At 40.5% G+C, this 17024-nt stretch overlaps 1 protein-coding gene across 3 annotated transcripts in view; it reads left to right on the top strand.

Annotated features, from left to right (window-relative positions):
* Positions 1 to 17024, top strand: part of PRKCQ (protein kinase C theta) — a 60808-nt gene that overhangs the window by 21814 nt on the left and 21970 nt on the right. For all 3 annotated transcript variants that reach the window (XM_042470326.1, XM_042470325.1, XM_042470327.1), the window contains 4 exons: positions 7053 to 7252; positions 12714 to 12774; positions 15021 to 15183; positions 16604 to 16635. In XM_042470326.1, coding sequence (XP_042326260.1) covers positions 7053 to 7252; positions 12714 to 12774; positions 15021 to 15183; positions 16604 to 16635 — 456 coding nt within the window. The remainder of the gene's footprint in view (positions 1 to 7052; positions 7253 to 12713; positions 12775 to 15020; positions 15184 to 16603; positions 16636 to 17024) is intronic.

The following is a 17024-nucleotide window of genomic DNA, read 5'->3' as shown; positions in this document are numbered from 1 at the left end:
GTGGGTGAGAGAGCCAGTGAGGTGTAGTGGTTTCAGTGTCAGACTAGGGCTCCGGGAAATCAAGCTTCAAATCTTTGCTTAGCCACAGAAGCCTACTTGATTTCCTTAGGCAAGTCACTCTCTCTCAGCCCCAGAGGAAGGCAAAGGCAAACCCCATCTGAAAAGGTCTTGCCAAGAAAGCCTCAGGAAAAGCCTTAGGGTTGTTACAAGTTGAAAATAAGTTGAAGCACACAACAATTTAGTAAGTATAAGTTGGTTATAGCCAGGCCTAAATATGGTATGTTCTACCAGAGATGGGCGTATCTGTAGGATCAACATTTTTTATTATCAGTTTGCTGAAATCCATCATTAAGGGACTTGTTCAAAACACAAATACATAACACAAAAGAATTATGAGCCCAGAAATTTGAATAACAGTGAATGAATGTCACTGTCCTCTCACACCAAAAGCCAGTCCTATTCATAGAATTGAAGAATCCTAGAGCAATTAGTCCCATAGGCCATTGAATCCAACCCTCTTGCTCAACGTAAGATCTTCAGCTAAAGTATCCCCAGCAAGTAGATGTTCAGCCTCTTTTTGAAGAGAAACATGCCCCACCATCTCTCTAGGTATTTGGTCCTATTGTCAAACACCTCATACTGTCAAGAAGTTCCTTCTAGTGTTCAATCGAAATCTATCCTTCAGTAACATCAAGCCATTAGATTTGGTCCTATATGTTCTTTATTTCAGCAGTATATTTTAGGGAAAGAGCCCCTATGGTGCAGTGGTTTGAGTGTTGGACTAGGATTCTGGGAGACCAGGGTTTCAATCCCCATTTGGCCATGGGAGCCCACTGGGTGACCTTGATCAAATCACATTCTCTCAGCCCCAGAAGAAGGCAATAGCAAACTCCTCTTAACCAGTCTTGCCAAGAAACTTCTATGATAGGTTCACATTAGGATCTCCTTAAGTCAAAAACAACTTTAGGGCATACAACAACAATTCTTTAGGGCAGCAGGGATGTTTTTATTATTGTTGCTATGATTAAACAGCTGCAATTCTAGTGGATTTATTCCAAGTCACCCTGAGCTGTGCCAATAGATCCTGACATACCACCTGCTCATTCCAGCATTACAAAGGGCTACCGTTCATTTCTTGTGCAGCTTGATTTCTAAACCAAGCACAGCCTGGCCTCTAACAAAAGACAGATTAAAGACAGTTAGAAAAGCTATTTTGTTCTTTTCTGTCTGGTCATCTTTCAGCTCAAAGTCACTCTTTTTTTCCCCACCTACAGGGGACGCGTGCCCTATATCTTAAGAGTTTGTAAAAAATTACATTTGTGGATTAGGGCCCTATACACACTGGCACTTTGTGCCGGCCTGTTGGCAGAGTTAGGGTGCAGCATCCGCACACTGGATGCCCTAACCCCACCCCCAGGGCGCCATTTTGGCATGCATTGGTCCACACCACGCATGCCATCATGACGCCCCTCCGTGGCTGCATCCACATGATGCAGGCCTGAAGGGGCATCGTAAAACTGCTCCATTGCAGCTATGGAACCCTTGGAGGGCGCAAAAAGGAGTTGCTTTTTGCGGCTCCTTTTTGTGTTCTCCAGGGGCTGGAATGGGACCGCAGCATGAGGTTGCTTCAGCCCCGATCCGGCCAGTAAAGCCCCCCAAACACCTAGAATTCACCAGCTGCTGGCTATTCTGGCTGCTAAATTCTGAGGTATTAAAAAAGTTCTGCTATAATCTTATCTCTCAAAAGTTAAAAAAAAAAGAGTTTGAGGAGAATGATGACTGTTATAATGTCTGTACGATTTTATGAATGGATAATTAAGACTCATAGGATCTACAAAAGACCATTTCCTGACAGCAGTGGTTCTGTGACTCTATGTTTTTAAAGTTCAAAATGACCAGAAGGGACTTAAGCAATTTCTCTCTACCCACTCAGCCTCCCACCTCTTAGTTTCCCCATGCAGATTTTCTCATCTTAAGATAGGAAGAGGAAACCAATGGATTTTAAAGTTCAGGCTAGTGCCCCTTGTTTTTAGCACAGGACTATCTCATGGAGACAGTTTTAAGTCCAGGGAAAATAACGTGGATCTTTTCCATTCACCCCAACAAATGGAAGATACAAAGAAGTTGCCCCTCGGCTTTTAAAAGTGATCAAAACAGCCCTTTTCACTGAAGGAGTGGTGCTAGAGAAGTGAAAACATGAGAGGTTTCCCTTTTAAAAAAAAAATGCTGTTGTGTTAAAAACGTGAAGAAATCCAGGAATGCTGTCAAGCTGAAAATAAGCCTCTGTGTATTAAGAAAAACACAGAATTGTGCAGAGAAAGGTCAGAGAACGTCATATACTTCTTCCCTCCTCCCGCCAACAGAGACACACAGTTCATAATGTCTTGCTAGGCAAAGAGCCAGCAACGTCTAAGTGTCTTTAGAGAATCATGTTCGTTTTACACAGACTGAAGGTGTCCAAAGAAATACCTTTGGAAGATGCTAGTCCTTAGCTCTATATAGGCATTCAGCCTATGGACATACATTTGAAACGTGGGGAGAGTTTGTAGGTATGTAACCTCTATGGATTATTGGCTTAGCCTTAAAGAAGGAGTTTGTTGTTGTTGTTGATGATGATGATGATTATGATGTTGTGAAGTCGAAGGCTTTTACGCTGGCATCCATAGTTTTCTGTGAGTTTTTTGGGCTATGTGGCTGTGTTCTAGAAGTGTTTATTCCTGATGTTTCACAGGCATCTGTGGCTGGCATCTTTCTCTGAAGATCTTCTCTGAAGATGCCAGCCACAGATGCTAGAGTTGTTGATGTTGTTGTGTGCCTTCAAGTCATTTTTGACTTATGGTGACCCCAAGGTGAACCTACGGTGGGATTTTCTGGGGCTGAGAGGGAGTGACTGGCCCAAGGTCATCCAGTGGGTTTGAGCAGGGAATCGAATCCCATCCTCCTATATTTCACAGATGAAAAATGGGGCATGTCTGGCCAGGCAACATCAAAGTGTGGTTAAGATGGCAAAGTTATTAAAATGAGGAAGAACTCACAAGTGAAGAGAGAGTGCAGCAGTTTGTTTTTATCTGAGCATCCGCTGCTTAAGGAGGGATGTTGCTGTGGCCTCTGAATGGCTATTTAGGGTTTTGTGCAGCTACAGGGCAAGCAAGAAAGGGACATGATGCCCTTTCTCGCTTGCCCAACAGCCCTAGCAGGCCCACCAGATGTGCCACCCTGCTGGGGTGTCACCCAGTGCAGCCGGCACCAAATGCACACCCCTAATGATGCCACCAGTTAGGATGTAGGCTTCCCCATGCATATGTAAATGCAAAGCCATTAGTAATCTTATCAAAGTTTGTAACCTGAAACTGTCTGCCTTGTTTATTTTGAGTCAGTTTCAGTACTCAGTGGAAATAGCATCAGACTGGGGCATGTTTTTCCTGCTACTCTGCTAAAGAAAGCTAATTCCTAATAGTTTTAGCTTTGATTTTTTTTATAATTAAATATTTTGTTTCCCAAAACGTTAATTTCGACCAAAAGTCACTCATTGTCATCATAACCTTCAGTTTGTACTTGTACACCAGGAGGGCAACCTGTAACCACAGATTATTGAGCTCTACTTCCATCAGCTTTAGCCAGCTTGGGCATTGCAGACTGTCCTTGGGGATCTTAAGTTCCCCATTCTTTCCGTATACCATGCAAAGCTATGCTCCTCCAGTGATGTGACACAATCAAGGCTCATAGCAATGAAGTGCCAGGACATTTTCATTAGCAAGGACAATGAAATCATTTGCTAATCCCTGGCAACTCCTGGGCTCCCCCTTCCCTTCCCTCACGGTAGGTGAGGGTGGGGTTGGACTTTAAGATGAAATATTTTAGTATAATTTGGGCTGCATCTACCTTGTAGACATAATGCAGCTTGGTGCCACTTTAACTGCCATGGCTCCATCCTACAGGCTTGGATTTGTAGTTTTGTGAAGCACCGATATTCTTTGCGGGGGGAGGGGGAGGGTAAAGACCTTGTAAAATGACAAATTCCAAGATTCCATAGGATGGCGCTGCTGCACCTAAAGTGGTGTCAAGCTGCCTTATTTCTACAGTGTAGATGCACCCTTGGTCTTTAGTAAGCAATCAAAACCCATGAGGTTTACAAAGGACCTGCCCTTGATGGAGATGGAAACGAATTTATTGATATGAATCAACAATACTTTCAGCTATCTATACTTTTTGGACTTTCTTTTTGTGGGTATGATGTAGTGGTAAATGTCAGCGTTTATCACTAGATCACCATACTTTTTATAAACCAGTTTCAGTTCTCTTCGGAGGACTCTGGTCTGTAGTCAAGATCATCAGAGAGAGCAAAGCAACTCATGCATTCTCAATTTTACATGCTTTTACGGGCTGTTCTGCAGTGCACCACTACATTTCATCCTTGCCTGTGTGTTTGGGAGGACAGGCTGATCTTACGCTGTTGTGCAAATAGTACTAATGTTTTATTAAAGCTGCTGCTCACCTTACATCTCTGTGTAGAGTAGGAGCTGGTGGGCATGCAGTGCTACCACTGCTCCTTCACAGGAAAGGTTTCTCATTGCTAATGATGTCTGTCGAGTATAAAAACCATTTGCTCTTTCAAGACTGCCTGTGTCCAAACAGGTCACCTGAACTGTGCTCTTTTGAGCACTGTCACGTTTTTGACACTTGCACACTGTAACCATCCGGTGTGTGTTTGAACTCTGCTGGTTGCCCCTTTACTGCCAGAGACCAAATGTTGTTTTTCTCTAAACTAACCTCAGTTACCTGTGCTTTGGTAACAAACCTAGATCACCACAATGAGCTCAGCATGGGGCTGCCTTTGAAGACAGGCCAGAAGCTCCAATTAATTTTGAACGCTGCTGGTAGATTGGTCACAGTGATGTGAAGTGGAATGGCGTTGCACCACATCTGTTTGGAGCAAATTCTCAGTTGCCTATTTGCATCTGGCTTCAGTTGAAAATGTTGGTGCTTACCTGTTATTTATTTATTTATTATATTTATTTGCATCCTGCTCTTTTCCCAAACCTGAGACCCAGAGTGGCTCACAATGTGGAAAGAACAGTACAATTAAAAGCATACCAAATGGATACATTGAAATGGAATTAAATTATTACGATATTAAAATAGATTGCTTGTTAAAAGAATAAAATACAGTTTTTAAAAAGAGATTAAAAGTGTTTAAAGGACTTTTAAAACAATGCAACACCCGAGTCCATTCTTTCTGCTTTAAAACTTGTGTGCCTTCAAGTCATTTCTGGTGACCCTATCATGGGGATTTTTTGGTAAGATTCCTTAGAGGGGGTTTGCCATTGCCATCCTCTGAGGCTGAGAGAGTGTTATTTGCCCAAGTTTACCCGGTGGGTTTCTGTGGCACCATGGGGAATTGAACCCTGATCTCCCAGAGGACTAGTCACAACAAACCTCTTACAAGATTTTCTTAGCAAGATTTGTTCAGAGGGGTTTGCCATTGCCCTCTGAGCCTCAGAGAGTGTGATTTGCCCAAGGTTACCCAGTGGGTTTCTGTTTCAAACCACTACACAACGCTGGCTCTTGTTGGCCATATAGCAAACCACCTCACACATGTAATGCTGCTATTGGGGACAATGGGGCTTGATGTCCAGCATTTTTTCAAATCCATGAGGAGGTCCAGAATGGACCCCTGAGGATACGAAGGCTATACAGTGGACCCTTCTTATACAGTGGGGTTTGGTTCCAAGATCCCCTGTGTATAACAAAATCTGTGGATGCTCAAGTCCCATTAAATATAATGACTTATAGCAAAATGGTGTCCCTTATAAAAAATGGAAAATCAAGGTTTGATATTTGAAATTTATACTTTTTTTGAACATTTTTGAAACGTGGATGTTTGAATCCATGTATAAGAAATCCGTGTGTACAAAGGGCTGACTTTATATAAATCCCAATAAGCAAACTGATTTTGCTATTTTATATAAGGGACACCATTTTACTATGCTAATGTATTTGATGGTCCTTGAACATCCACGGGGGATCCAGGAACCAAACCCCAGTGGATACGAAGGACCCATTGTACATCTTCAGCCATACTATCTGGGGGTTGGGGGAGGCAGCAAAATATTACTTCATAGTACAGTCTGTGGGTGAAAGTTTCTGGAAGTCATAATCCCTACATATCTACATCTCAGGATGCATCTGTACTGTAGAATTAATACAGTTTGATACCGCTTTAATTGCCATAGCTATGGAATTTTGGGATTTGTAGTTTTATGAGATATTGAGCCTTCTTGGTCAGAGAGCTCTGGTACAACAACAAACTACAAATCCCAGGATTCCATAGGATGGAGCTATAAAAGTTAAAACAGTGACAGCATTAATTCTTCAGTGTAGCAGCAGCCCTGGGCTCTTCTCTGGAACCCCTGCCACCGACATACAAATAAGTTAGGTAGAGAGTCTTTACAATGCTTGACCCCTTCTATGAAAAGTCTCCCCGGGGAATTTTGTTTGCTGCCTACTTTGGTATTAATAATGCATCAGAAAAAACTTTTTATTCCTGTGTAGATACAACCCTCCAGGCTGCCTTACAGCATGTTTTAAAACAGCTGCAAAATTATTCACGAACATTTAACCGAACACACATGAGCCAGATAACTAGAATTCCTCAGTGCAACAGGACAGTGGTACAAACAGGTCACTTTAGATTCTGTAACATCCATTACTTATTTTATATTTGTTTCCTACACTGTAGAGACTGAAACACTGAAAATGGTTCACACCTAGAACTTTTATATTTGCTGGGTTCACATTCCGTTGGAAACTTTGCTGACCCCTTTTTTTAAATGTCTAAACTGTATTTCTAAATGCAGAATTTTCTAAATTTCTTCTGCCTTTCAAGTTGCTAAATTTGGGGACTGGTGGATAATTTCATCAGGGACCAGAATTATTTTGAGGGAAAATTGCATCTTCCCCCAGTTAGCTGCACCCTGGGTTTGTTATACTGCAAAGTTCAATACACACTGCTAATACCCTTGAAATCAAGACAGAACTTCTTCTCATCCTAGAGAATGGCCAGGTTTACATCCAGAAGAAGCCCACCATGTATCCACCTTGGAACAGCACTTTTGATGCCCACATCCATAAGGGCCGGGTCATGCACATTGTTGTGAAGGATAAGAGTGCAGAGATGGTCTCCGAAACAACTGTAGAGCTCAATGTCATTGCAGAAAAATGCAAGAAGAATAATGGGAAGACAGAAATTTGGGTAAGTGCAAGAGCTTCAGATTACTTCCTTGTAATGGTGCCAGTTTTTGATTTTGAAAGTCCTCCATGGCTTAAAACCCAGGTACGTTAGGGACCACTTTCTCTCCTAGTAACGTGTCCAAATGATATTTGCTGAGACCAGTGCCACTAGAAAGAACTCACCTAGCACCTGAAAAGGGGCTTGGTAGCAATTATGGCTACATCTGCACTACAAAAATAATGCAGTGCTTTAACTACCATGGCTCAATGCTATGAAATTCTGGGTTTTGTAGTTTTGTGAGCTATTCGACTGTCTCCAATGGAGAGCTGTGGTGCCATAACAAATTACAAATCCCAGCATCCCATTGCATTTAGCTATGGCATTTAAGGTGCTTAGCCTGCCTAGATGACTGGGTTCAGTCCCTTGGATAATTCCTTTAAAAGTCAGGCTGAAGCCCCATATTCCCCCAATATTTCACAGATGGAAACCAGGACCCATGTGGCCAAGCAACATCAGTGTGTGGTCAAGATGGCCAGGTTATTAATGAGGAAGAAAATATAAGCCAGGAAAGGCTGCTGCAGTTTGCTTTTGTCTGAGTCTACAGAGAAGAGCAAGAGTCTGCCCCTTCTCACCTCTCCACTTTTGGATTAATTGAGTATCAGCTACTTTTGCATTTTGATTTGCACTCAGTTTGCAGCAGTTGAAGTAAACTGAGAACCAAGAGGGAAAGTGGGATGAGGAGAGGGAAACTGGGCATTCTAAAATTGGCTGAAAAAGTGGGATGAGACACAAACCTGGCCAATTCATGACAGTTGGAGGATATGAAACTCACAGTGAATTCTTGGTCTCTATGATAATGGAACCCACCAGCCTCCAACATGAGAAAAAAAATAAAGAGCTGTAAAAGATACAGAAGAGGGCAATTCAAATAACTGGTGTCACAACTCGCTGGCAAGGAAAGGTTACATTTTGGGAGCCAGCATGATGTCGTGGTTTGAGCATTTGACTATGACTCTAGCAACCAGGGTTCGATTTCCACTCCTCCATGAAACCCACTAGCTGACCTTGGGCAAGCCACATACTCTCAGCCTCCGGGAAGGCAATGGCAAACCTCCTCTGAACAACTCTAGTCAAGAAAATCCCATGATAGTGTCACTGTGAGTCAGAAATGACTTGAAGGCACACCACACAGAGACAGCTAAGAAAAAGGTAAAATAAACAAGTAAAAGTTTGGGAAAGTCCCAGCTAGAAGCACATGATAGAAATGCCTAAAATTATGAATGATATGGGCAAAATACTGAGAGAGAAGTTTTCCCTTCTGTGTCTCCTAATATAAGAATCTAGGGGTCAAGCAATGAATCTGAATGTTGATGAAAGGAAGACAGATAGAAAGAAGGACTTTGTCACAGACTAGGTACAGTTGAACTATGCTATCAAGGATGGAATGGTGGAATGGTCTGCTTGGTCTCCTTTTAAAAAATGATTAGATACATGAGGGGCTTAATATGGCACAATGGTCTCCCACACTTCCTTGAGACTACAGTCTCCACGTCTGTGGCTTTGACTTTTGAAGATTTGATTATCCACTGATTTGATTAATATGTTCTCTCTAGGAATCTCTAAGCCCGCCAGCATCTTTCTGTGGTCACCCTCTGACAAAAGCCATGCTAGAGATTCCTAGAGAGAATACTTCTCTGGGCATTTGTATGTCCTCCAGCACATTTCTGTGATCAACTGCCTCCAGATGTTGACCATAGAGTTGCCCTGGAGGACATAGAGATTCCTAGAGAGGTGTTGTCTCAGGTTTTAAAAAAGCATTTTTTAATTTGCGATTTTTCCACATTCACAGGGGTCTTGTGCCCCTAACCCTAGTGAATGTGGAAGGCCCACTGTGAGGGCAAAAACTGAGCCTAGGGCGCCTAGAGGCCCCCAGAGGCTTCATGGATGCTTTACTTCCCCATTCCTACTCTAAAGTAAAATAAGAATAGACTAACATTTGACCTTTGGCCATTTTAATGTTGTGTAGTTTAAGGATGCTGTATTTTAAACACTGGATGTGACTTTTTTCTTCTGTGTTCTTTTAACTGAAATCTAATTGTCCTGTACGTATTACCTTCTTAAATGTTTTGTGGTATCTCTAATTGTTATAGCTTTGTACAGTAACACCCCAAATGCACAAAACAGTGATATCTTTAATGGAGCCAACCAAAATGCACAAAATACATGATGCAGGCTTTTGAAGCTCGATTGGCCTCTTCATCAGGCAAAGGTGTTAAAAAATCATCCAGGAGAAAGAAAAGTATAATGATGTTAGTCACAGGCCTGCACTTTGTCAGGATGGTATTATTAAGATGGTATGGAGGGAGATCCATCCAGGCAGGCTACTCCTCCTTTTGGTCATGTGGATTGTAGGAGATAAATAGTTGTAAAGTCCAGGGATTTAATTTGTATTGCAAATTGGTTTAATTTCTATTGTAAATGGATTAGGAATAACTCTAATGGAGGGTGTGACCTAAATGTTTTAATTAGCATTTTAATATAAAGTTGGTCCTCTGTTTTCGTTCCGGACCCCCTCCACCTGTGAAAATTGAGGTTCGCGCATATTCAAGCCTCATAGGCTTGAATGGTGTGTGTGCCAATGTGCGTGCTTTGTGATAAAAGCCATCCATATTCATCGCAATGGAGAATATATTCCATTTATAACAGCTGTTCCTGCAAGGCTGAAACACAGAGTTTCTTTAGTCTGAAGAAGGCTGCTGTAATAACCTTGGCTTCAACAGAAAACCCCAATGGGAGGAGAGAATCATCAGCAGTGATAAAAGTGACTAGTGCTTAAATTCATGGATGGACCACTGGGGACTTTTCTTGCCCAAAATTGAATCAAAAATCTAATGACAGAACTCACTGAACCATGAGGCAATTGCAATGGAGGCTTTTGAAGTACGCTGGCATAAAATCTTGTTCCAAGTGTAGCAATATATTCTGAAGATCATTAGTGACATACTCTTGTAACAATTTCCAGTGGGGTAACCATTTAGTCTGGGGGTTGGCAGCCTTAAAAACTAGCAGATTTTTTTCAGTTTACAGAGATCAGATGCAACCAAGGAAGTGGATTTTGATGCATGTGTGCAATTACACTGTGATTGCACACCAAGAATGCTTATGTACACAGAGCCCTTGGTATCTGCTGGGTTTGGTTCCAAGATCCTAGTGGATACCAAAATTCGTGGCTGCTCAAGGCCCATTAAATACAATGGTGTAGTAAAATAGCGTCTCTTATATAAAGTGGCAAAATCAAGGTTTGCTTTTTGGAATTTATATATTTTTAAAGTATTTTCAAGCCATGAATGCTTGACCCCATGGATAAAAATTCCATGGATACAAAGGACTTAACGTGTTAGGGATGTGAAGGATACTGTGAGGATCATATTGACATACTCACAGGGGTATATCTAAAGAGGAGCAAGATGAGGGCATTGCTGCCCAATAAGATTTCTTTGCTAAATTTTTAGTATTGCAGTAATATAAAACTTCTGGTCAGCATTTTGAAATACAGATTAGGCACCAAAAGCCAATTTGCCCTCCATCTTCAGTGGAAAGCAGTTTCTCAGTGCTTGGGAAAGGATACTACCCATTAAGATCCTTCACGCTTCAAGATTTTGTTTAGAGGAAATTGCTTGAACAAAAATACACATGGATTTGTTGTGGAGAAATTTTGTATTTTACAGAAAACATCCTGATTTCTGTAAAAAAAAATACTATGGTTTTGTGCAGGAAAACTACACAGGGTTTTTCTGTGTTTGCATATGTTTTCATGCACAGAAAAACCACATGTACGTTTCCTTCATGTATTTTCTGGGCAGAAAACACATACATTTTGTGCAAGATATATATTTTCTGCACAGGACATTTAGCCTTGGAAAAATTAATTTCCCCCATGAAATCCCAGGATACAAATTGCACTTTTAAAATTGCATAGATGCCCTCACAGAGCAAGGAGAAAAGTGTATAAGTTATTTGTTTTAGGTATATAGGAACAAAACAAGTGAAGAATTAGATAGATAGGTTCTCCTAAGGGTCATCATAAGTTGGAAACAACTTGAAGGCATATCACAACAAGAATGGTAGTAATAGTAACTTAAACTTCTCAGCATTGAACTGCGAGTAAATGTCTAACCGAATTGAACTGTCAATAATGAAGTCCCTGGACCACGAGCCAGTGGTGGCCCTCGACTGATGCCCACCTGTCCAGTCTTCCAATATCATCTATACCAGGTGTGGGCAACTGCATGGGACCAGGGGCTAATTCTCTTCAACCCAAACCACCCAGGCTGGAGAGCAAAATCCCTACCCAGTAGCCTCAGGAAAAAGCAAAACTACTGCATCCTCTTTTACCTTGTTGTTTTTCCTCATTAATAACTTTTGCCGTTTTGACTGCACACGTCCCAGTTTTCATCTGTGAAATGTTATGCAAAAATGCTATGCAGTTCTGTCAGTGCCTTTAATACTGGGGTGGGAATCATCAGCCCTCCAGATGTCACTCAGTAGCATCTCCCAGCATTCTTCACCATGGCTAGGATTGCTGGAAGTTGTGATCCAACAATATCTAGAGTGCTGCACAGCTCCTTTTCCTGCTCTGAGATTATACTTCACACATCTAATGAGGTGGAGGGTATTCCACAAAAAATTATACAGGTCGAGTCTCCCATATCCAGAATTCCAAAACCTAAAATACTACAAAAATTGTCCACATGACTGTTTGAGATAGTGACACCTTTGCTTTCTGATATTCTACTGTACACAAATCAAAATTTGTTTCAAATACAAAATTATTTTTAAATGCTATGTATAAATTTACCTTCAGGCTATGTGTACAAGGTGTATGGAACATAGATGAATTTCAGATTTAGACTTGGGTCCCATCACCAAGGTATCTCATTATGTATATGCAAATATTCCAAAATCCAAAACATCCTAAAATCCAAAATATTTCTGTTCCCAAGCATTTCAGATAAGGAAGACTCAACCTGTACTATAACAATTCTTGGTGGCAAAGGTGCCCCGTGAGTCCTTGTTTTGTTGCAACAGACTAACACAGCAATCTCCTCTAGAAACTCTGACAATAATTTTTGTAGCTACAGGGCTGTTTGCTGGACTGTTTCCTGACATTTGCTATCACCACACTGATTCCATACATTTCAGAATAAAACCTCATAGATCCCAGATGATATCCTACATGTGGACACCTGCATTTTAAGTGCCTTTTGGCCATGCTGTCTAAGACAGCATGATAGGTATGGGATTAGTTCTGGCAATGAAAACACAATGTGTTAACATTCTTCTCCCCACAATTTTCTTTGAACTGTACATCTCAGCCAGATTTTTGTGGGATCTTTCCATTAAGCTCTTTCATAAAATGGTCAGTATCTCATTGCATTATAATTTCTTTCTGTCCTTCCTTTCTTCCTCTTCTTTTTTTCAGCTAGAACTTAAGCCCCAAGGTAGAATGCTACTGAATGCAAAATACTTCCTGGAATCTACAGGCAAGTGAAAATATTCCAGTTTTATTTCAGTTGTTTTTAGCATATCTTTCTCAGTTGTTCCAGCCAATGGAATCCCATGCCATTTTCCAGCAAACGGTGAGGCCAAGAAGCTGAAGTGGCAAATGTTGAATGTGGCATATGGATTATATACATTAATATAAGCTCAAAAAAGTACATTTCCTTGAATATGACTCCTTTAAAATACAATTGCCTGCCTTCTGAATATGGAGTGATGGATAGCTGTCTTTCCAATCTTGGAGTGTAAGTCATGTGCCTTCAAGTTGTCTGTCAGCTTACAGTGACCCCATGGATTTTATAGGGTTTTCATAGGCAATTAATATTCCAATGTGGTTTTTGCCAGTTCCTTCCTCTGAAATAGAGCCTACAGAACCTGGTATTAATTGGCAGTCTCCCATCCAAGTACCAACCAAGGCTGACTCTGTTTAACTTCCAAGATCAGACAGGATCTTGTGCCTGTAGAGCATTTGGAGACCATTAAAGCACACAAACACCAGCTTGTTACCATCACTTATATCTCAAGTTTCAGGAATATAATTTAAAATAGTACATGTACACCTACACATGGATTCAGTCTGTCCTTCATGAATATTTGAATCACTTTCACTGAAATGCTCTAGAGCTGTGAGTGACACAGGATGGCCTTGCAGATTCCATCTCAGCATGACTTTCACACATACTGCTCATTACTTAATCTATATTAGTGGTTTTACATATAGGATCGGCCCACTCACCTCATTTTTCCATTGATTCCCAGCCAGGAGTGTAGCTATGGGAGGGAGGATGAGTGCATTCCAAAGTTAAAATCCTCTTTTAAAAAAATGAGGGCTCAGGTGAATCTAAATAGGCATAAGGACCAGATACACTAAGACTATATAGCATTGGTTTGCAAAGCTGAGGATATTCAAGAATAGTTGGGGTACAAATCTATCCTGTAACCCAACCATCGTCTTTACAGAGCTTCCTCCTTATAATTGATGCTTTAAAAGCAAAACAGGCTACCTTTTCAGAAATGCTTGTTTCGGTCTCCCCTTGTAAAAAAATGATCAAATATGACTGAGAGTTGTTTGGTACCAAACCTAAGTCTTTGAATAAGGCATTTCTTCTATCTTTATAAATTGGGCACTCCAAAAAGTAATGAGTTAAATCTTCAACAATTCAACTTGTCCAAGCTCTGGTCTGAACTCACCTTAAGCACTGCTGACAAATTCCAGATCAAATAAAAAATGTACTCCCAGAAGAAACTTTATTATACTCCCAGATAATTCTCCACGCTGGTCTTGTGCAAAGGTGCTAGTTATCTATAAATATTTTCCAATCCTGGAGATGCTCAGTTCGTTTTTTATGAAAATTTTCCAAAATGCATACATTTCATCATTTTTGCTTCTCTTCCCATCATAAAAGGCGGAATCACCTCTGCTAAGGCTCAGTTACCAACTATATGAAGTTTCAGCTAAAATATGCTAGCGGTTTCAGCCCACTTTTGTTTTTTACTCTTCCTTTGTTGCTATGTGCCTTCAAGTCATGGCAACCCTAGGGAGAACCTATCATGGGGTTTACTTGGCAAGATTTGTTTGCCTTTGTCTTCCTCTGAGGCTGAGGAAATGTGATTTGCCCAATATCACCCAGTGGATTTACTGTACATACCTGAGCCAGGATTTGAACCCTGGTCTCAATGGTCAAGCCACTACACTGTTTCTTACCCTTCCTACTACTAGACTAAATTTCTCTGAAACTGAATTTGACCCTCAAGCTAAAAGAGGTTCTCCGTTCCTTGCCTAGAAGAAAGGAGTGTCTTCATCAGTCATTACAGGCTGCTGCTGAGAATCAAAATCACAACTAGCGGGATTTCATTGTCTTCATCATTTTTGTTTTGAAGCTACCACTTCAGAGCTAGAATTCATGCTTAATGGCCCCTGCGCTTAGAAATCTAGCACACCAAGGACAAAAGGCAGTAAGACTATTTCTCACTTACCTTTTCGTTTTTTCTACAGAGAGGAAGTGTTTTGTGGTGGAAACAGCATTGGCATATATGATTTTTTTTTCCCTCCTGTTTTGCAGGCCATAGTAGTGCAGTCCAAAAATAGCTAGACCATCAGACAATTCTACTGACATTTTGGGAAGTTGACAACTTTTCAGGCTGATTTAAATACAGGCTATTTCAGATAATAGCCTGACGATGAAATTTCTTTCAGCGACTTGACTTCTCTTTTTCTGCTCTCCACCAGATGATCCAGAGTTTGTAGACTGTGAAAAGGAAGGGTTTTTCTCTCTACACCAGCGCAGGGGAGCCATCAAGCAAGCCAAGATTCATGATGTCAAGTGTCATGAGTTCACAGCTACATTCTTCCCGCAGCCCACATTCTGTTCTGTTTGCCATGAATTTGTCTGGTATGATACACTTTACTTTTTTAATGCCATGACCTGAAGTCTTTCTCTGCCCATGAAAAGAGAGGGAGTTTGAGAGGGTTACATTTTTGGAATATAACCCCCCAGGATCCTGTAATAGCCATGGTGGCTGGGATATTCTGGGAACCATGGTCCAAAAAGTAACTTTTCCAAGCTGTGGGATGAGACAACCTGCAACTTCTTTGCTGCCACAGTCCTAATTCTTAGTGTAAATTCACATCTCAGTCCAAACCCTGGCCCATTTGTGTTTCAAACAATAAAAGCCCAAATATCACATATTGGTTACCAAAAAGAAGAGGATGTTAATACACCCCATATATCCCTAGTCTGGTGTAACAAGTGATATTTTCTAGTATTCAAATTCACCTTCCTGGCAATTTTAGGCACTCTTTGGGCTAATTTGAGCAGAATCTTTCATTTTTATGCTGTCTACTTATCAGTGCTAAACAGGAATAACAGGAAAGTAGAGAAGAAAGGAGTAAAAAAATCTGCACTGTAATAATTTATAGGGTATGACTTTTGTGTTACATAAGAAATCACTTTAAAAAGCAATTTAGCATCTTGGAGGATATGTTTAAATCTCTCTAAAATGTGGAATGGATTTGTCACTGGACTTGTAAGTAAAGTGGGCCCTTGGTATCTGCTGGAGTTTGGTTCCTGGATCCCCTGCAGATACAAAATTTTGTGGATGCTTTATATTTGGTGGCATAGTAAAATTGTTTCCTTTATATAAAATGACAATATCAAGGTTTGCTTTTAGGATTTTTTTTTAATATTTTCAATCTGTGGATTGTTGAATCCATGGATGCAGAATCCATGGATATGGAGAGCTAGCTGTACTTTTGCTGTTGTAGCAAAAAAATGGCACTCCCCAGCCATAAGGAGGAGGAATCAATTGCCTTGTTTGGAACCCAGACCTTTGCAGAAAAATCTGGTGGGGAGAAATTATGGGGGAAAACCTCGAGAGAGAAAGACAAAATAACTCAGTGAGCACTATGTGTCCAGTGCTCAAAGAATGCAATTTGATTGTCATGTTTTCTCTTCTTCCAGTTTTCAAATGTAGGTATTTTATAGAGCTATGTCTTTCCTTTCTCTCTTCTTAAACTAGCCTTTCTGACATGGGCTTTGTCTTTTCTTTCTTGGACTGTAATTTTATTGCAGTTGTGATTATTTGAACTTGCTGTCTTGAAATTTGTTTAGAGAACATCAATTTACCAGGCAGCGAATACAGACTCAAGATAAGTAAACAGAATAACAAATATGTTGTCTGTGACTAAAGCAACCCATTGTCTTGATTTATTGTTTTCTTTCAGCTTTTTAAAAAATCATTATTTCTCAAATGTATATGGCAAAGTTGTCTGTATAGTATTTAATATGACACATTTCTCTTTCTGTTTTCCAGGGGTCTTAACAAACAAGGTTATCAATGCAGGCGTAAGTGACTGTGTTATGTTACATTAATGATAATGCTGATGAATACTATAATAAATAATACTGAAAAGTCTGAGAAAGGAGAAAAAATTAAAATTAAATTAAAAAATAACCACCAGCCATGCAAACAAAACACATACAAAAGTACAATCCAGCTCTCCAAATGATTGTATAAGAGTTTTGTCACTTCAAATTATATTTAACCAACATAAATAGGAATTAAAGCTGAAATCCTATGCTCCTGGGAGAATGTCCTATAAGAAAGGACCTGAGGAGAAGCCGCATTGACTTCAATAGGATTTGCTTAGGATTGCTGTGCAAAAATACTAATCTTTGGCTGTGTTGTGTAAAATAAGGAATTGTCCTGTTCCTTGCCTTTTCTTGGCCAGTTT

This window comes from Sceloporus undulatus, chromosome 5, assembly GCF_019175285.1.
Source record: "Sceloporus undulatus isolate JIND9_A2432 ecotype Alabama chromosome 5, SceUnd_v1.1, whole genome shotgun sequence".
Taxonomy (NCBI): domain Eukaryota; kingdom Metazoa; phylum Chordata; class Lepidosauria; order Squamata; family Phrynosomatidae; genus Sceloporus; species Sceloporus undulatus.
The sequence above is the reverse complement of the archived record's forward strand: the minus strand, read 5'-3'. Positions and strand labels throughout refer to the sequence as shown.